General features: G+C 41.9%; 1 protein-coding gene across 6 annotated transcripts in view; it reads left to right on the plus strand.

The window, feature by feature from the left end:
* Positions 1-17863, plus strand: part of LOC114857671 (equilibrative nucleoside transporter 1-like) — a 32840-nt gene extending 14977 nt beyond the window's left edge. For 3 of the 6 annotated variants that reach the window (XM_029154398.3, XM_055509949.1, XM_029154389.3), the window contains 9 exons: positions 628-767; positions 848-982; positions 1091-1188; positions 1399-1477; positions 1665-1720; positions 2966-3074; positions 12837-12922; positions 13008-13207; positions 13302-17863. In XM_029154398.3, the coding sequence (XP_029010231.1) occupies positions 628-767; positions 848-982; positions 1091-1188; positions 1399-1477; positions 1665-1720; positions 2966-3074; positions 12837-12922; positions 13008-13207; positions 13302-13413 (1015 nt within the window). In that variant the 3' untranslated portion in view covers positions 13414-17863. Of the gene's footprint in view, positions 1-627; positions 768-847; positions 983-1090; positions 1189-1398; positions 1478-1664; positions 1721-2965; positions 3075-5260; positions 5465-5953; positions 6273-12836; positions 12923-13007; positions 13208-13301 lie in introns of those variants that run through there. The other 3 variants (XR_008695041.1, XM_029154408.3, XR_003786255.3) reach the window with 3 other exon arrangements.
* Positions 17864-21076: the final 3213 nt, after the last annotated feature.

Genomic DNA, 21076 nt, shown 5'->3' on the forward strand with positions numbered 1-21076 from the left:
ACAAAGATCGTGGTATGTGCTTGGAACCTTGTCAAGCGTGACCTTGATCTCGCCTCCCTCTTTTTTTTTCTTTCTGGCAACCCTCGGCTGCACGTAAGCAGTTTCGTGAGCAATACGGGCTCCATTCTATTACTCTTAACTCAGCCCAACGTAAATGAGGGAAATGCAATTTTTATCTGCTGCATGGCACGGCCGATCGTGGACCATGTGCACGCACAGCTGACACCACACTCTCATGACTTGCTGGGTCCATAGTGGCTGCTGTGTTCTCTCACAAAGTTTGGCTTCAGCAAACTGGTACCCAGGAGCACAGGAGGAACAAATCTCTTGCAGTTGCTATTTATTTGTAAACAAAAAACAAAACACCAACGGAGAGTGCTTTGTCTGTATGAGGCGAATTCACTTCTCTGAACACCGACTTGGTAAATGTCGGAGACTTATGTACTAATATTAACCCCTTATATCATAAAATGCTTTGAGATCACTTTTGTTGGATATGACATCATTAGCAGTAATACAGTAAAGTGAACTGACTGGACATGTGAACATGCAGTGAATGGGATGTTCTGGGGGAATTTTCTCTTATTGTAGTATTTTACTGAGTCTTTGAGCTTCTTGCTTTTTCAGAATTCCCCAGCGTCTGCGTGTGATGGGAAGCCTCTTCATCATCATGTCAGTCTTTATTGTCACCACTGTCCTTGTCAAAGTACCTTTGGAACCACTGCCATTCTTCTCAATCACCATGGTGAAGATTGTCATCATCAATTGTGAGTTTATGTTGTTACATTTGTTTGCTCATTGTGGGTTTGTTTTTTTGTTAATGTTTGTGTTCATTTCTTTGTTAAAGCCTTTGGGGCTGTGCTGCAGGGCAGTCTGTTTGGGATGGCTGGCTTGTTGCCAGCTTCATATACAACTCCCATTATGAGTGGTCAGGGACTCGCTGGGACCTTTGCTGCCTTCGCCATGATCTGCGCTATAGCAAGTCAGTAACTGATCAACAAACAAAGAATCCTTACTTTTCTTTAAAGTTTGAAGCTGTTGAAGTCAGAAACTATGATAACGGATAAAGAGATTTATTTTATCACTGTAGGTGGATCTGAACTTCACGATGCAGCTTTGGGTTATTTTATCACAGCCTGCTTTGTTATTTTTCTCTCCATCATTGCCTACATTGTGCTTCCCAAGCTGGTAATTCACACATTTACACCTCATATGTGTAAGTAGACACTGAAAGAAAATATGTCAGGCCCATAAGTTGACAAGACAAGCTGCCATTAACTTCAAGCTTTTGATAGTCTGTAACCAAGTGTGCATGCGAACTTCAGGAAGACAGTGTAGAGGTAGACAGCCAAGAATAAAGACGCCAAAATCATACTGGAAGAATTTTTTATGTTTCAGGAGTTTTTTCAGTTTTACCAGAACAGAAACATGAAGCAGAAACTAGACCTTGAAAACTCCATCACCCTGACGAACCAAGGTACAAGATGAACCCTGACACCTGAACTACAGCAGGGAATGCTTTCAACCCTGGCAGTTACAGACACAATTTACAGATTAATTTAAATAATCAATATTATTGATTTTGTCATCCTTAACAACTCAATATGATTTTATAACCATTTTAATGTTCGGTACAGTTAAAGTGTTGTTTTATTTTTCTTCAGTGAATAAACAGAGAACAACTGATGCAAACATCTCCATGGTGGAAATATTTAAAAAGGTTTGATTAACTACTAAATTATAATATCTATGTATTTGATGGAATTGCTTTAGTTCAGTAATTTTAAACTTTTTATATTCATAAAGTAATGCTGTGAGTCCAGAAACTAGAGGTCTTATGCCATCCTGGTTGGCTGATCGTCACTAAATCCCTGAAGTTGATCATTGTAGGTTTGCTGGTGTGTGTCCTGTTCAATGGAGGAAAAGAGTTAGAAGCAAGATGCTCGGTGTGTTGCTGTGCCACTTAACCGTTTGTCTTTATTACCAGACATGCTTTTTCCTTGTACTTTGGTTATCACCAATAACATAACACACACATTTAACCCTTCACAATGTGAACCTACACTTTCTCCCTCTATATTCCCCTCCTAAGACTGCATTTTAAAGCATTTATATGTTACCGGCACCAGACCTAGGGGAATCTGGACCGACCACAAATGATACACAGGCTAGAAAACACTGGATCAAAGAATAGGAGATAGCTCTGAGTGTCTTTAAGCAGCAAGCGCCCGTAGCTTTTCCCTCCTCGAATCCACAGCAGGCAACAACACCTCCTATTGTCCACACAGTGCTCAGCATAGCATCCAAACCAACCATTAATTCACGTATGTAAAAAAGTAAATCATGGGGGTGTCTTATATACTATATACCTTCTTGTATCCACAACTATTTTCATCCTACTACATATCCAGTGGCTAATATGCATCTTGTATACACAAAACATTCTTATACTTTCACATAAAGTATAATTGACATCAACTGTAAGATGTACAGTACATGTACTGGAGTTGTGATGAAAGACAACTAAAAAGTCTTCACTTCACCAACACTTTTAACCTTTAACACATCTCAAACTTGGTCAAACGCTCTCTGGTCAGCTATTACAAAATGGAAACCACGCTAAATGTTTATTAGAGGGACTGCAGTTGTTAATTGCATTTGTTTACTGACCTGTTTAATGCAGGACAAGAGTTAGAAACAAGATGCTAGGTGTGTAGTTGTGCCACTTAGAGGGATGTTCTCCATCTGATGGAGGAAAACCCGGTAGCTCACACCTACCGCTCACTTTTGGGGATACTCCCTCTGCTAATCTAACGCTGCTATTACAGTCTTGCTAAATGGTGCAAATTCAGCCATTTTTCTTTCTAAATTATTAGTTAAAATTCCATCAATTATAAAGAGCATTGTTGAATGTCACAGAAATACTCATTAAACTGTGTTATTAACCTGAAATTCTGTCCCTTAGATCTGGGTGTTGGCTGTCTCCGTCTGTTTCACATTCACCGTCACCATCAGCACTTTTCCTGCTATCACAGCTGACACCAAGTCCACCATTGCTGATGGAGGCTCATGGGGTCAGTACTCACCTCTTCTTTATATTTGCTTCTAATTTTTAGGGCTGCATCAAACATTACATCATGATACTAATATTATCTAAAGTTGCATCGGTTACACGTCTGAATAAAGCTTAGAATAAAAACAATCAATGTTCCAAGTTAAGAAACCAAATAATGAATACTCATAACATGCTTTCATATCTGTGGAGCAGAATTAGGGACACGCCTCATCCAATTTTCTATTAATACAGATGCAATCAAATACGCTTATGAGTTGCAAATCATGTTTAAAATGTACAGAGTTACTGAACATTAGCACTAACCACCCAACTATATAAGCTTCAACTCTGATCTGTAAATATGCGACAATCCAAAGTTCAAATTTAGTCCATTTAATTTTCTTACTCTACTGTTTTGTGTTTTTTTATACTGCAAGTTCACAAAATCTATAATTTACCACATAAATCAATTCATCGTCTTCCTAAACCCTAAACATGTCCAAAAAATACACATCTGTAGGCTGTAACTACTACACTAAATAAAGCCCAACATTGACTTCACTGAAACCAATTTACAGTTTAAACTCAGCAATTGCAATACCGCAAATATTCATCAAAACTAGGAATGCTCCAATCTGCTTTTTGTCGTTCCAATACCAATTCCAATACCTGAGATTAAGTATTGGCCGATACCTAGTACCGATCTGATACCAAAGTAAAACATTTTAAAAGTGCTAAATTATGTAATTAACTGTGTGATTAGCTGTGCAAGGCATCAGGCTCTATGATTTCCTTACCTTGCAAAACAAAGTATTTTTTCTATAGGGGTTGACCATAACGACCTTGGTTGCTCTGTCCACCATTGATTTCCACGCATACGTGTACAGCACAAAGGCTGGCCAAAGGTCTGGCTGTAGATAATTTAGAAGACAGCGAGTACTTCAGCACAGTCTGATATTCGTGGTTAGTTGTATGAGCCAGAGTGCAGCGCCGACGAGTTATGGCATACGGAGGAGTACAAGGCTGCCCCTGCATCCTGCATCCTGCAACAGCCGAGAGCTAGATGCATCATGTTTCTGTACTGAAAGAAGCACAACTGAATCTAACAGAGAAATGTTAAAAAAAAAAAAAAAAAAAGACATTGCTTTACATTTTTAGCAAAGGGTTCTATTTTAACAGTGTGTTTAAATAAAGACATAGTTTCTAAGTCGTTTGGCAGCTTTTTATTTTGAATCAAAGCCAGTCAAAGACAGTTCATAGAAAGCCGCAGATTCTTTATTTAGACAAAACCCTCTTCTTTTCTTAATCTGCTGTTAGTGTTTGAAAAAACAAGACGGTTGTCCCTTCCAAGAGTCTCCGACGATACACGACCGGCTGATATTACCTACAAAATGATGAAATGAATTACTGAATTAGTATTAGAATTGTTGCCAGCCAGGCTAATGCACAGGATAGCATTAGCAATGTAAGCTAGAGCTACTCCTGACAGTCCAAAACACAAGCAGCAGCAGCTCATAACTGTACTCAAACAGCCCAAGCTAAAACAATAAACTCAGTGCTCAATGCTCATTCCACCGTTCTGTCCCGTCTGTTTTATTTGGTTCGTCCTTGGCACCATGAAGCTAGTTCGGATTTCTGCTTTGTTTAGATGCAGCACAAAACTAATAATTCATAACACACACGTTGTCACATTAGCAGTAGAATCCACAACTTCATCCAAGAGGAATCGGCAGCAGTGAAGCCAATATTGCCTACAAAATGAAGTAGTGATATTGACACAGTCAGAGCTAATATACAAGCTAGCATTAGCAACATAGGCTAACGCTTCTTCCGACAGTCTAAAACACCATAAACAGCAGCTCGTAACAGTACTCATACTTCACAGTGCAAATTAAAACAATAAAAGGTTGAATATATTACGTAGTACTAATTTGATATATTGGATATTTAGTTGTGCTCCTGTGACCGGTGGCTTTCTGCATTGTGTGTGGCATTAAGGATCCACTCACAGCTGGGATTTACAGTCGTCCAGTTTATTCTAATAAACATAAATAAAACACACTCAACACCAGGGTAAAAAGAATTGGACCTTGATGTCTCAGTAAGGTGACTGTAATTCTTCATGCCAAAAAGCTCTGTAGATTGCCCACACGGCCCGTCTGAAAATGTGTGTTTTAAGCTCTTGTCCACAACGCTCTGTTTTAGGGGTGTGTCGCAAGCGAAGTTGATCTCCACACGCATAGCCGTGATCCGCTGCGGGGATCGAAAGTCACAGTCACTGAATCCACTGTAACAGCGAAACTGGCTACCTCATCCTTGTAGTGGAGTTCAGCCATATGTTTTATCCAAAACCTGACTCTGAAGTCAAATGGGAGGCTGTTGAAGTGGTTGCACTTCGACTGGTGCAAGGTACGTCTAACTGGCAATTTCACATTTAATTTATTGATTTATATAATGAACAACTTGATTAGCGGCTGCTAACGCTAATACTAATTGTTGCCAATAAGCAGCCTGAATTAACTCACAGATGCCTGAACCAGTTGCCAAACCTACTGTCATGTATGGTTGATGATCCAGGACTGGAGCCAGTATGATTGAATGTGTATTCATTAGAGAACACATTTAATATACAGTGCTGTATATCAGACAATTACACATGCATGGAATAAATCAGTATCTCAGAAATTCAGAAATACAGATTAATCATAACGTACCTGGGAACTCTGGTTTACAAACATAGTTTTGGTTCTAAATACATATTGACCTAATATATATTTAATTGCTTTTAGTAAGGTGTATGATGTATCAAGTGCTAATATATACAGTAACTAATAGAAATGTAGTTATTGTTTTTTTTCTTCATAAATTTGACAGTACTATGTCTGCGTGTATCTCAAGTCGTTGCAGGTATCTAGCCTAGAGAAGTCTTGCTAGCTGGTGCTGGGGACTTCTAGGGTGAAGAGTCCAAGTTGTCATCCCATCATCCCTGGTCTTATGAATCAGAGCAGTTTCCTGAGGGACAAGGCACCTGTGTTGGACTTATACCACCTGTAAAATACCTAAATTATTTTTTTCGTGGCAATACGTCAATAAAAGTTAAAATATTATAAAACATTTGTCTGTTTTCCCTCATAAAAATAGTAGTGAAACAGCAATAGTCAAAGCCAACATTATTGTCTACCAATGCACCAGCACTATAATGCTGGATATGTTACCTTCACAGTTCAATGTGCAGACCACAGAATGAATGGGTAGGATTCATAGTTATGTTGAAAGCATAGTTTCTGGAGTGGAACAGGTACAGTCATGGGCAGTTGGCTGGGGAGAGGTAAGGATCTTTGTTGTCTTCGTCACGTTTTGGAAGACATCGGAAGCAGTGCAGCTGCTGTACAGATGGAAGATGCAGCTGTTTTCCTTGACACCACTCTAGATGGTATCAAGAATAGAATAGTAGATTAATGAAATGTCCAGTATTTCCTATGTATTTCACAACCTTCACAAATGTAAGCAACATATAGAGGTAGTTAGATCAGTTGTAATGGTGTTTGGAGCAAACACGTGTTCATCTTAGCTTTTACAGTGCTGGTTTGTTAAATCTTGGCATGTCATGGCACGGCATGACCTCCTTTCTGTCAGGTTGCTCAAATTCTGCTCAGGGGTCTGGTGGGACAGGGATGTTAATAAGGTCCTCCATATAACAACCTGGGTCCAGCAGGACTTTATTGAAGATGGTCTCCATCAGCTTTTCCACATAATCTGCACCATAACACAAGAATTACAAATTACCCATCAACAAATTAAATATCAAAATAAATGGACCAACTGCATACAGAGTAAATATATAGACAATAATATAGATCAGATTATGAATACTTCAACTACAACTACTCAAATGTGAAATCCAAAATCTCTGTCAAATAAAACTGCCTATTGGCCAACAAATGATCATACTGCGGTTAAATGTACATACCTTTGCTCCTGAGCTAAGACACAACTCTTTTACACAACTCTAAGGTAGCTGTGTGTCCACAGCCTGCAGTGTCATGTCAATTTGAGAAGCAACCTCCTTTCCTTTCGGTAGCTAGGATGCATCAGCCTGTATAAAAAAAACCCACGTCTAACTAGATAAGCAACACTTACAAGAAGACAGCAACAACATACATGTTAGACTTTGATAGAAATTGCCATAGCCCAAAATCACAGGTCTACTTGGGCTACGACATACACGACAGGCTCAGTAGTAACTAGAAACACAGCTGACTCTCACAACTTACTATCGCAGCCAAACCCAAGTTGTACTGAACGTCATGTGGAGGCTAGCGCTAGCCGCTAACGCTAGTCGCGAACGCGGCGCTACCGTTGTGCTAGCGGCTAACATGGAGCTAGCAGCTAAAATGTGAGCTGAGTGAATAACCTCAGTACCATATATCACACAATTCAAACCGGACAAATGCTGGAGAGGCTTGGACTCATTTAAATTGCGTTGCAGCACCTTACAACACTGTCTCTCTCTGTCTCTGTTAGCATCAATAGCTAGAGCTGTTAGCTCTAGCTATTAGCATTCCTTACACAGGAGGGAAGCTAGATTATAACCAAAGAATCTTCTGGAATACATATATCAAATAAGTATCAAGCATATACTTACGTTTGAAAAAGGAGCAAGTGGATAACGTCTTGTGGGAACAGAGCCCTTCCTTAACCTCAAGCCCAGTAATAAATATAGTCTCGTTTACAAAGCAGACGGAGGTGAAATGGTGTCCACACACAAAGAAGCATTTAGGCAGCGTTGCCACCTACTATGCTAGAGTGCAGAGTGAGTGACTGAAACGCAATGCTGCAGGTAAATTTCCGTTCCCAGGTTTGACTGGGCGGGGCTGAAGCTGGTTCTGTAAGTGGTTAATAGAATGCAGATGTTTTGCAAATTTGAAACCAATGGTTCTTGAACCTGATTGGATAAACTCGCAAAATGTGAAATAAGTAGGAAGTGTACTTCTAACACATTAAGAGTGTCTTAACATGAACCAGAGAGTCATATAAATGTACGAGAATGTCCAAAAAGTGAATTTTTGGACCTTTAATACATTCTGATCTATAGCAGTTTATATATCAGGTGTTTTTTGAGGAATTATGAGCTTTTCCATTAGTGTGTATTGCGCGAGCTACAGTAGAGTGCGTAATGTCACAGCTAGAGTGCGGCAACACATTTTTTTAAGCCAGAAGTTCTGTATTTAACTCGTCACTACAACCAAAGTTTTCACGCTATGAACAAAATATTTCACTCTTTCGTAGTCATAACTTATCTTCTTTCTAATAGTGTGTCTAGTCATGCCCTCAGACCTATACTTTAGTCTATAGCTGCCTCAAAGCGCAGAGAGTTCCAGAAAATCTACCATAGACTCTAATGCAATTGTCTGTGAGACTTTTCAGAGAAACACAGAAGTACAAGATTTTGAAATTGTGACTGTGGCAACAATGTTTAGTCTTCAAACATAAATCTCACACCAATTGCTCGTTAAAGCCTTTGCATTGATTTTGCTGTAACAACCCTGTTTAGCAAGGGTGCAACTCTGCTTTCACAGTGCACAATGGAGCTGATTTTCCTGCCTTTCGTCTCCATGACAACGGCACAGCTGCAGCTTTGGCCGACAGGTCAAACTCCCGATGCTCAGTGTAGCAGCTCTATGCATATTACTGATTAGTTACACTGTTTGAATGTTTAGTCCAGATCTTTTACTAAACATACAATACTTCTGCTTTAAACTGGTTTATTATGAGTAGTTTTGTATTGTATGTTTTGGACACTCGGATGAAGAGAGGGGCTGAGCTGTCAACTGATCACCACCTGGTGGTGAGTAGGATCCGCTGGCAGAGAAGGAGGCTGGAACGACTTGGCAGGCCCAAACGTATTGTGAGGGTCTGTTGGGAACACCTGGCTGAACCCTCTGTCAGACGGACCTTTAACTCACACCTCCGGGAGAGCTTCGACCAGATTCCGAGGGAGGTGGGAGACATAGAGTCCGAGTGGACCATGTTCTCCGTCTCCATTGTCAACGCGGCCGCTCGGAGCTGTGGACGCAGGGTCTCCGGTGCCTGTCGTGGTGGTAATCCCCGAACCCGGTGGTGGACGCCGGAGGTAAGGGACGCCATCAAGCTGAAGAAGGAGTTCTACCGGGTATGGTTGACCTGTAGGACTCCTGAGGCAGCTGATGGGTACCGGCAGGCCAAGCGTGCTGCAGCCCGTGCCGTTGCGGAGGCAAAAACTCGGGCTTGGGACTATCGCTCGGCCTCAAAGAGATTCTGGCAAACCGTCCGGCGCCTCAGGAGGGGGAAGCAGTTCTTTACCAACTCTGTTTTCAGTGGAGGTGGGGAGCTGTTGACCTCAACTGGGGATGTTATCGGACGGTGGAAGGAGTACTTTGAGGATCTCCTCAACCCCTCCGACATGCCTTCTGCTGAGGAAGCAGAGGCAGGGGACTCAGAGGCGGACTCGCCCATCACCCAGGCTGAGGTCACCGAGGTAGTTAGTAAGCTCCTCGGTGGCAGAGCAGCGGGGGTGGATGAGATCCGTCCTGAGTACCTCAAGTCTCTGGATGTTGTGGGGCTGTCTTGGGTGACACGCCTCTGCAACATCGCGTGGAGGAGGGGGACAGTTCCTCTGGACTGGACAACCGGGGTGGTTGTCCCTCTTTACAAAAAGGGGGACAGGAGAGTGTGTTCCAACTATAGGGGGATCACACTTCTCAGCCTCCCTTGGAAAGTCTATGCCAGGGTACTGGAGAGGAGAATTCGGCCGATAGTCGAACCTCGGACACAGGAGGAACAATGTGGTTTTCGGCCTGGTCGTGGAACGCTGGACCAGCTTTATACCCTCAGCAGGGTGCTTGAGGGTTTGTGGGAGTTTGCCCAACCAGTCTACATGTGCTTTGTGGATCTGGAGAAGGCATTCGACCGCGTCCCTCGTGACATCCTGTGGGGGGTGCTCCGGGAGTATGGAGTCCAGGGCTCCTTGCTAAGGGCTGTTCGGTCTCTGTACAACCGGAGCAGGAGCTTGGTTCGCATTGCCAGCAATAAGTCAGACCTGTTCCCGGTGCATGTCGGACTTCGGCAGGGCTGCCCTTTGTCACCGGTTCTGTTCATTATTTTTATGGACAGAATTTCTAGGCGCAGCCAGGGGCCGGAGGGGGTCTGGTTTGGGGACCACAGGATAGCATCTCTGCTTTTTGCAGATGATGTTGTCCTGTTGGCTTCATCAGGCCAGGACCTCCAGCGTGCGCTGGTGCGGTTTGCAGCTGAGTGTGAAGCGGCTGGGATGAGAATCAGTTCCTCCAAATCTGAGGCCATGGTTCTCGCCCGGAAAAAGGTGGTTTGCTCTCTCCAGGTTGGAGAAGAGTTCCTGCCCCAAGTGGAGGAGTTTAAGTATCTTGGGGTCTTGTTCATGAGTGAGGGAAGGAAGGAGCGTGACAGACGGATCGGTGCGGCGGCTGCAGTAATGCGGTCGGTGTATCGGTCCGTCGTGGTGAAGAGGGAGCTGAGCCGAAAGGCAAAGCTCTCAATTTACCGGTCAATCTACGTTCCTACCCTCACCTATGGTCATGAGCTTTGGGTCATGACCGAAAGGGCAAGGTCACGGATACAAGCGGCTGAAATGAGCTTCCTCCGCAGGGTGGCTGGGCGCTCCCTTAGAGATAAGGTGAGGAGCTCTGTCACCCGGGAGGAGCTCGGAGTAGAGTCGCTGCTCCTCCACATCAAGAGGAGCCAGCTGAGGTGGCTCGGGCATCTAGTTCGGATGCCTCCTGGACGCCTCCCTGGGGAGGTGTTCCGGGCATGTCCCACCGGTAGGAGGCCCCGAGGAAGACCTAGGACTCGCTGGAGAGACTACGTTTCTCGGCTGGCCTGGGAACGTCTTGGGGTCCCACCGGAAGAGCTGGAGGAAGTGTCCGGGGAGAGGGAAGTCTGGAACTCTCTGCTTAGACTGCTGCCCCCGCGACCCGGCCCCGGATAAGCGGATGAAAATGGATGGATGGATTATGAGTAGTTAATGAGACTATTTTATATTTTGTTTAACTTTGTCTAGTCGTTTTGATCCTTCTCTTCATTAGCTTATGTTTTGCTTTAGTAGTTAACCTAGTTTTGTTTGTTCATTATTCTGTTCATTTGAGTGTTTTCTTCTTACCGGTGTATTTTTGTTTATTTTGGAAGGAGTGTTTTGTGTTGCCTAGAATACCAATTAAAATGACTTTTTTTTCTTCCCCTGGTTCTGACTCGGTCCAAACACATCCTCAAGCTTTCAATATGCCATTCGGTATTGCGGGTTGTAACACTTCTACCACCTGGTCTTTTCTATCTTCCCTCTCTTCTTCCTGACCACCAAGTCAAATTTCACACCACCATCCAGTGCCGTCTGGCTACACTCTCTCTTACCACCACTTTGCAGTCACTAACCTTTCTCAAACCTTGTCTACCTTGACTTCATTTACAAAGGATTTATTTCACCTGTGTACTCCAATCTGTGTTCCTCTTTCTTCTGGAAGTAAGTGCTAAGAGGGTGGAAATGGCTGTAGTCAACAAAGTCCACCACCATCTGTCCTTTTCTGTACGTCAAAGCTGCCCATTACCTCCTCATCACCAACATGCCCTTTTAAGTCTGCTGTAAAAACTAGTCTCTCTCCTCTGGGGATACTCTGTGACCTCATCAAACTCACTCCAGAATCTCTCCTCTTCTAAGTCAAACACAACTTGTGGAGCCTACCCACTGGACTGACTAGAATTCTAGCTTTAGGCTCATCACCCGTTCTGAGACTCTTTTCACATCTAAAACATTGCTCACAAACTCCCTCTTCAGTATCACTCTTAAATTACCACATTTTACAGCATGTCCACACCATGGTAGAAAAGTTTGTATCCTTCTCCAGTACTACATGCTTTGCTGCCCTTCCACCTCATCTTCTGCACAAACATTGCATCTACCTTACTTTTGGTCATCATGTCTGCCATCTCTGCCTTTCCTTGTCATTGTGCCAATGTTAATAGTCGATATTTTTAGATCTACGCTCCTGTATTTCCTCTTCTCTCTCTCTCTGTCCACAAATCCTTCTGCCTCCTCTCCTTCTTTGACCAATTAGTCCAATTTTTACTGGCACCCTATAGGTTAACAGCTCCGGTGGCGGTCATGTTAACCCGGGCCTTGACTAAGGAAGTATTACTGGCATTCTAGATTAGAAATCTGCATTAAACTAAGCCTATAAAACTAAACCTGGCGGTAAATGTGATTATCATATGAGTGGTAGAGAATTGGCCTGGGGAGCAGAAGGTCCCAGGTTCAAACCCCCACCAGAGCTCCAAGTTTGTCCTTAAGTAAGACACTTTGCACTTGCTCCCCGGGCACCTTGCATGTCAGCTCACTGCTCCCCCAGGGATGTAACAATTTTTTTCTTACATTGTATGTGGTATTGATGTTACATTGTATGTGATAATGACCAATAAAGACTTTACTAGAACTAACTTATAAGAAGTTACTAGAACTAACTTGGGTTTTATCCCAGCTTAAGCCCTGAGCTTGGTTTTGTGAAACACTTTTTGAACACATGTTTATGTTTCATGAGAAATCTACCAGGGAAATGGTTCTTTCCATTCCATCCATTCCTAAACAAAGGTTTTCCATTTACAAGACAACAAAGTATTTGCCATTATAAAGAAAACAGATTGTGACCAGGTTGTTTGAGCAACTGTGAGGGTTAGAGATAGGTGGAGGTCCAATTATGCCTGTGCATTTGCTTCACAGACTTCTACTTCATCCCTGTCAGCTGTTTCCTACTCTTTAACCTCTGTGACTGGACTGGGCGCAGCTTAACAGCCATCTGTATGTGGGTGAGTGTGTTTATTTCATTCAACAAAGCACAGGCTCAGCAGTGATGAGGGTGTTCTATATACATGTAAACTGATGTTTCTGCAGCCCCAGAAGGACAGTGTGCTGCTTCCCATATCCATAGTGAGTCGTCTGGTCTTCATCCCTCTCTTCATGCTGTGTAATGTGCAGCCTCGCGTCCAACTACCCGTCTTTTTCCACCATGACGGTTTCTTCATCGCCTTCATGCTATGCTTTGCATTCACTAATGGGTACCTGGCTAGTTTATGCATGTGCTATGGCCCGAAGTAAGAATTACTAACGTGCAGGTTTTATAAAAATGTATTTTACATATTAAAATGCTTGAAAACCTTAAATAACCGTACAAATTATGTTCCACAGAAACGTTCTTCCTCATGAAGCAGAAACTGCAGGAACAATCATGTCTTTCTTCCTGTGTTTGGGTCTGGGTTCAGGAGCAGCTCTGTCTTTCCCCTTCAGAGCTCTGGTCTAGATGGGACCATACATCAATACCACCAAAAGCTGCTTGTTACTGGTTTGACTGTGAGAAAAAAATGTTTAGCTGATGGTCAGAGCCTCAGAACCAACTGACTTCTTCCAATGTAAAGCTGAAGTCTGATTTCCAGATGATGGTGCTGCAGCAAAAACAATCTTAATTCCTAATTTAAATGTTGTATGGTCTCAAACATCTGCAAACAATCCATGTAAATGTAAATGTATGTGGTTATGATTAGGTTGATCATCAGTCTTAATTATTTCTTAATATTATAGAAATATTTGTTATGGTTATACTAAATAAAATTTAAAATGTTGGAGCTTGTATTACAAATCCTACTAACACAGCTGAATAAACAGAGGAGGAGGACAGAGCACAGACACAGACATCCTGACCAAGCTTCAGTAGAAGACTCTTGAGCCACTAAAACTATATTTAATTATTAAGTCTTTACAAAATGCAAAACGTTAAGTTTTAACTAATAGCAACATTAGTGCTTAGTTAAATGGTGATGAATAATAAATAAATTTAAACAAAGTGTCAACATTGGTGTGTGAACCAGTGTGAGGCAAGATCTGTTCACCTGGAGCAGTTTTGAGCCATGAGTGAGCCAAATATTTGAATGTTTTGTCTCAGGGGAAACACAGGGATTATGAACCCACTTTAAAGAATGAATTAGTTTTAGTGACTATGTTAATCCTTTGGTTTATATTATACCGATATAATTGTATCTTACCTAACACGTTTTACCCTAAATTTTAATTTCAAATAAAATGAAAATATTTTTTTTCTTATTTCTTATGGTTTAATTGGTCTGATCCACTTTTATTTCGAAAGACATCACAGGAAGCTGCTGCCATATGATACATCACAAATATCAGTGACAAAAATAAACTCGGTGGAGTTAAGGGAGGTAGACATGATTCTGTCTAAGTTTTTTTTTGTCTCTTTACCATTGTCATGGTGGAAAGACTGACATCAGTGGATTTTGAGATTTTTGGAAACGTTCAGGGTAAGTCATTGATTGAACACACCCTCATTCATCAGTGTGTCTTCACAGAAAAATTAAACAATCAGGTTTCCCTTCATTGTTTTCATAGTACCAAAATGTTGGGAAGAAAGAATGTTTAAAATATTTAAAAGGAAAATAAAAAAATCTATAAACAACTGTAAAAGACATCACTTTCCTCAGGCATTGGGTCACTGGACGTAGAGCCTGCACAAATAGAAAACAGCTACACTGCAATTTGCAAACCCCAGAAACAAGAATACAGCTCTGAAAAGTCCTGCAGACATTGGAATGAATTAGCTATAATCTAAAAAAAATCCTCAACCAAGATCAAGAAAGCAAATAAACAAGTAACAATTTGAACAACCAACAAAGTCCTTCTATTCTGCAAAATTAAATAACTAATTCAGTCCAGGAACAAGAAAATAGAAAAAAAGTAAGTGGCTTTGAAAAGTAAGAGCACAGAACAAACACAAACACAAGGGCCTAAAATCTATCTAAGACTCGTGTCAGTTTTTAAGTGAACAAATTGGACTAGGACATTTTAGTCAGATTTTAGTCATAGATTTAGATTTTACAAACTTAATTTCGATTTTGTAATTGTATTGTATTTTTGAAAATTTTGTGCTAACCACATTCACTGTTCTTGTACACAGCTGCCTGACAGGGACCAACTTACAACCCAAAGGCTCTTACCCAGGAAGTAAAAACAGAGACATTTACATTTAATCATTCACCACAATACTGTATCTTACTAACCAAGAGACACGTGGAACACAAGCTTTCTGCACATGGCAGGAGCAACGACAGTTGGATGAAAACAAACCCGACCCCATTCCTTGCTCCTAGCAGCAAAACATTACAAACTGCAATTAGTCACAATCATTGAATAGCATGAACCAAGATAAAATACTAGTATGAGAAATACAAATAAGTACTGTAGGACAAAGAAACACAAGGAACATTACAAATTTTTATTTTTACAAAAGTAAAGCTACTAACGGGTGAAAACAAAAAAAAAACGTATGAATAGAGGGAGGTGCTGTAGTGAGACACACTGACAAAAGTGGTGGAGTAAACTGAGCCTGGGTGGCAGTGGGTAGCACTGTTACCTCACAGCGAAAAGGGCTTTTCTTGAGAAGGGTTTTTTCTGTGTGGAGTTTGCATGTTCTCCCTGTGTTTGCGTGGGTTCTCTCCGTGTTTTTTGGTGTACATTATTCTAGTGAATGTGGGAGAGACTCTTCTACACTAGGGTGAGTTTCAGGTACGACAGTTTAGGTGCGACTTACAAGTTGAAAACTACAGTGGCCCTGGAGTGCAAGTCACAAACAAACAAAAAGACAAAACTCGACGACATTAACAGAAAACACGACATTAACAGGCAACACAGCGACATTAACAAAAAACATGATGACATTAACAGAAAACACGACAACATTAACAAAAAACATGATGACATTAACAGAAAACACAACGACGTTAACAAAAAACATGACAACATTAACAGAAAACACGACAATATTAACAAAAAACACACCAACATTTCAACATTACGGAAAGGGTAGGGACCAGGTCTTGTTTCTGATTGGTCACAAGCTAAGTCAGTCTAACCCTCACTTCCTGTTTTTACCTGCTAGCTAAAATAGGGGCTATGCTGCGCTAATTAAAATTTTAAGGGCTATTTAATAAAGGGTTTTATCAGAGACGGGTCTTATAGAAACGTCTTTGCCATTTACAGCTGCTTGGAGACCGAATAACATGGTTGGTGCTAGGATAGGAACTTGAAACAAAACTGAGTTAAAATGCTTGGTGAATTGAATCTGCAAGGATCTCTAACTCACGGATTGTTTGGTAGACAGACATACTATTTAATGAGGCCAAACTAAGTACTTTACTGTATGGCGCAGCTTATATACTGAGCTGAAACTTTTCTAAGTGCCGACTACTGTACCTTGTTCGGTAGCCAAACAGATGTTTAGGTACACTAAGTCAATTTTACTAGAAACAGGTATATAGTGTTGGGGGACCTCATCTGTATAATCTGTTATTAACAGAATTATTATTAAGGTCCCACATGCTCAGACAAAGGAAATATTGCGGCCTGCATGTAAAGTCCTCATCCTGATAGTAGTGAGTGAGAACAAAGAGATTTCAAATCTCAGCGCCAAAACCAGGCGCCAGGCTGGAGACCCATACCTGGCTCCCCCGCTGACATCCAACTCCCGCTGACACAAGCGACAAACGGCGGAGAAACTTGGACGTCAGCCGGAAGAACTTGGACGTCAGCCGGAAGAACTTGGATCAAACAATAGGACGGGCGTGACCAAAAACACGGTTATAAAAGTCGCCGTGACCGAAGACTCGTCCCTTGTTCTTTCCGACCCTGTCCCGTTTCCCCTTCTTCTCTTCGATCTCTCCTTCCCTTCTTCTCTTCGATCTCTCCTTCCCTTCTTCTCTCCGACGTCGTCCCGGACCCTTCTGTCCTCGCACACGAGACCACTGCAGACCTTTCTTCTCTCCGTCCGCCTGGAGCCTCCACCGCAGCCAACAGCTGAACCAACGGAGACGTCGTCACAGAGAACGGGCCTGATCACCCATCTACTTCCAGCCACACGGCAGGAAACCGCCAGCTTAACCGCCTCACTCGCCGCCGAATCAGCTGATCGCGACGCGATCACCGCGACGCACACCTGGACCGGACCGGACCGCAACAGCGCAAGCACGCACGCACGCAACGCCGGATCTTCTCACCAGGATTGAGCAGTAAGGCAGAGGCAGTCTGAGCAGAGTAGAACTCTTAGGGTATCAGTAATTGTTTTTGTTGTGTTGTTTCTTTTCCTGCACACACGATCTGACCGCTGTGTATTTCCGCGATCACGTGACTGTAACGCTGTTACAGATCTACGTGAATCTAAGAGGTGCACATTGAAGTGTTGTAATCTGTTATTTTACTATCTTAAGCGCTTTAGTGTGTTACTGTTGCGGTGCTCTGTTTCGGCTACGACCACGCCAAGCGCACGTTTCAACCACCGCACGCTTCCGCGATCACGTGACTATATCGCAGAATATAGCCCCACGTGTTTGTGTGACCACAAGCCTTATCCACGCTAGTCCCACTTCACACTCCTTTATACGCTTCTTTCCCTGTGAGCGCCAGACACGCGCGTTCCATTCAAAGGGCTCACCGGCACACGCGCGTAGCTGTGCCATCTCACCACGCCCCTAAAGGGGGGCGCTCTCCTCCTCCTCCTCCTCTTCTCTCTTTCTCTCTCTCTCTCACACACACACACACACCCCTCTTATCTCAGGTAACGCGCATACACATACAGAACGCCAGACGAACACACCATAAGATTAAGTTGTGATTTGCTGAGTTATTCAAGATAGTGTTGACACTAGAGTTAATATTAACTGTTTAATAAAGCGTTCATAATTTAATTGGTCGTTGTCTGTGATTATTTGTATATGGCTTTGCAGCACTAGTGGATTGAGTCGGCTATGGTACGGAGTTCACCATTCAACTAACTTAAATACAAATGAGACTGTATTGGCTATTCCAAATTGGTTATTGGTCCCTGGAAACAGGGTGGTGCCCCGTAAACTAAGTAATTATTAATTCAATTAATAATTATTAAATCAATAATGGTAAGTGCTTCACTAACCAAACTATAGACATTCATCATATAGTTATATATATTTAAGCTAATAACCAAGATTTGTGAATCTAAATTATAAACATAATTGGTATCTCCAATCAGGAGCTATAAATCCAATTATTATAATTCACATATCCCCAACAATAGACTGACAAAATAGGAATATAGTAGTTCAGAAGTCAGCTCTGGCCTGGGCTGTGCTCTGGATGCAGTACAGGAGGTGGGTGACAGAAGGGTCCTGGCAAAGCCGACATCTATCCTGGACCTTGACTTTCACCCACTGCAGGACACACCGTCTGATCTAGGGAGAAGCTTGACAGACTGATCCACCCTTGCTGTGGGAAGGAGAAGAGAAGCTCTTTGCTGCAATTAGACTGTACAATAAGCACCTACCTGTAGATCACACACACTCACTATAATCAGTTGTAAAACTAGCAATTATAACCAGGTTTCTTTATTAGATTATATTATGAGCTCTTTCTTTTGTTTCTACAATCAAAGCAGGTGAAGCAATTTCCCTCTGGGAAGTTTTTGGATCTTGCCTACTAATCCAGATTAGCAGGCATATCCTTCAACCTGAATTTATGCTGATTACATGTTAGTCAGATGCACTGTGTCGTGTGGCAATAGTGTATGTACATGTGTGTATATATAAGAGAACACCGGTGGTATCACTGAATTGAATATTTGGGCATGGCGAGGTTACACGTTTTCGCCACAAGGGGGCGTCGACCCCTGAGTGTGATGGGCGCAGCGGCCTGCCGCTCATCTTCGACCTCAATCTGCCTTGAGCGGAGGAAGAGAGCGATCTGCTGTCGCCATCTCATGTTTTTGTTTTCATTTACAGGTCTGTAAAAATACGGAAAGCATAGATGTACATCTGAAATAATTTTTGGTTGCTATCAAAGTATATTCCCCCGGTTGTTTCACTGTCTTGACTGTGAGGTGGCCGTATAAGAGAGCTAAGTTAGTGTTTTGGCACTTGTTTAGACCTCTTCTTCCAATTTGTGGCTCCTACTATGTTAATATCTGTTATAAAATGTTTGGGTGTTACTTTTGTATGTCTGTAGGTTGATTATTTTAATTTGTTTTTTGAAAATGAATGCTTTTACCAGGCTAAATATTTTGATTTAGATGAAGCAGACTTACTGACACACCAAGTAATATATGGGTTAATGTTTATGCATAGTGGTGCAATTGTTGCCTGGAGACACCTTGTATCTGTGAATAACTTGGAGGGAGCTACAACATGTGTCTGCATACTCATGTTTAGACGCACACACAGCTAACGTTATGGGTGAAGGTTACTTCTTTGTACCCGTGGAACGTTAGCTAACTTAAGCATAACTGTTTCTCAACTGGCTTTGTGGTTGATTTCTGCACTGGTGCCAAGCTGTTGATAAAAGTAAAACATGGAGAGAACTAGTAAGGCGTCTGCTTCACAGAAGTTAAGCACTGTTAACATGTTAATTAAGTCATTAAAAGTGGATTAATAATACAGTTGCTAACTGAGTGTTACGTTTGTAGTCCAGAATCATGAGCATGTCTTTCCTGACCATCCAACAAACAGGTGTTTTGTCATCGACACACAGGAACGTGAATAATATTTTTGTTTACACAAAAATACTGACTGCTCAGACATGTGACACTTACACCATACAGTGGGCAGACTAGACGTATTTATCTGTAATCAATTAAAGTGTCACCATCCATCATGTTGTAATGCTGTAGATTAGCAAACAAAATGTATGCATCATTGTGCGTTAAAAAACATCTTGCTACATTAGCCCAATTAGACGAAACACAAACATAAGTGCATATAATTACTGATTTTTGTCTTGTTATTTGTGATCCTCAGACCTCCCTGTTCTTCACCAAGATGGAAACGAGCCTTCTTCTATTCGAGATTCAAAAACAAATTTCCCAGAGGGAAATTGCTTCACCTGCTTTGATTGCAGAAACAAAAGAAAGAGCTGATAATATAATCTAATAAGGATCCATGCATTTGTTACCTCTAGGCTGGACTACTGTAACTGCTTACTCATAGGATGTCCTAACAGCTCCTTAAAAAGCCTACAGCTTATTCAAAATGCTGCAGCCAGAGTTCTGACAGGACGTGATCACATTTCCCCCACATTAGCTTTTCTGCACTGGCTGCCTGTAAAATGTAAGATAGAATTTAAAATTCTCCTACTCACCAACAAAGTACTCAATGATAAAGCTCCTTCTTATCCTAAAGACCTCATCCTCCCAGCAGAACGCTTCGTTCTCAGAGCGCTGGGCTGTTCTGCTGGGAACATAAGGAACTATGAGGTCTTTAATATAAGAAGGAGCTTTATCATTGAGTACTTTGTAGGTGAGTAGGAGAATTTTAAATTCTATCCTACATTTTACAGGCAGCCAGTGCAGAGAAGCTAATGTAGGAGAAATGTGATCTCTCTTTCCTGTCCTGTCCTGTCAGAACTCTGGCTGCAGCATTTTGAATAAGCTGTAGGCTTTTTAAGGAGCTGTTAGGACATCCTATGAGTAAGGAGTTACAGTAGTCCAGCCTAGAGGTAACAAATGCATGGATCAGTTTCTCTGCATCGCTCTGAGAGAGGATGCTTCTGATTTTAACTATATTTTTAAGGTGGTAGTAGGCGGTTCTGGAGATTTGTTTAATGTATGATGTAAAAGAGAGATCCTGGTGAAACATGACACCAAGGTTCCTCACAGTAGAATCTGAAGCTAATGTTATGCCATCCAGGGTGGCTGTCTGACTCAATAGTGTCTCTCTCAGATTTTTAGGCCCAACAATAAGAATCTCGGTTTTATCTGAGTTTAGTTGAAGGAAGTTTTGGGACATCCAAGATTTGATGTCTTTTAAACAACCCTGAATTTTGACTAGTTGATCTGTTTCATTTGGTTCCAAGGACATATATAGCTGAGTATTATATGCGTAAAAATGAAAATTAATAGAATGCTTTCTAATAATCTCACCTAGAGGAGACATGTA

The sequence above is a fragment of the Betta splendens genome, chromosome 1 (assembly GCF_900634795.4).
Source record: "Betta splendens chromosome 1, fBetSpl5.4, whole genome shotgun sequence".
Lineage (NCBI taxonomy): Eukaryota > Metazoa > Chordata > Actinopteri > Anabantiformes > Osphronemidae > Betta > Betta splendens.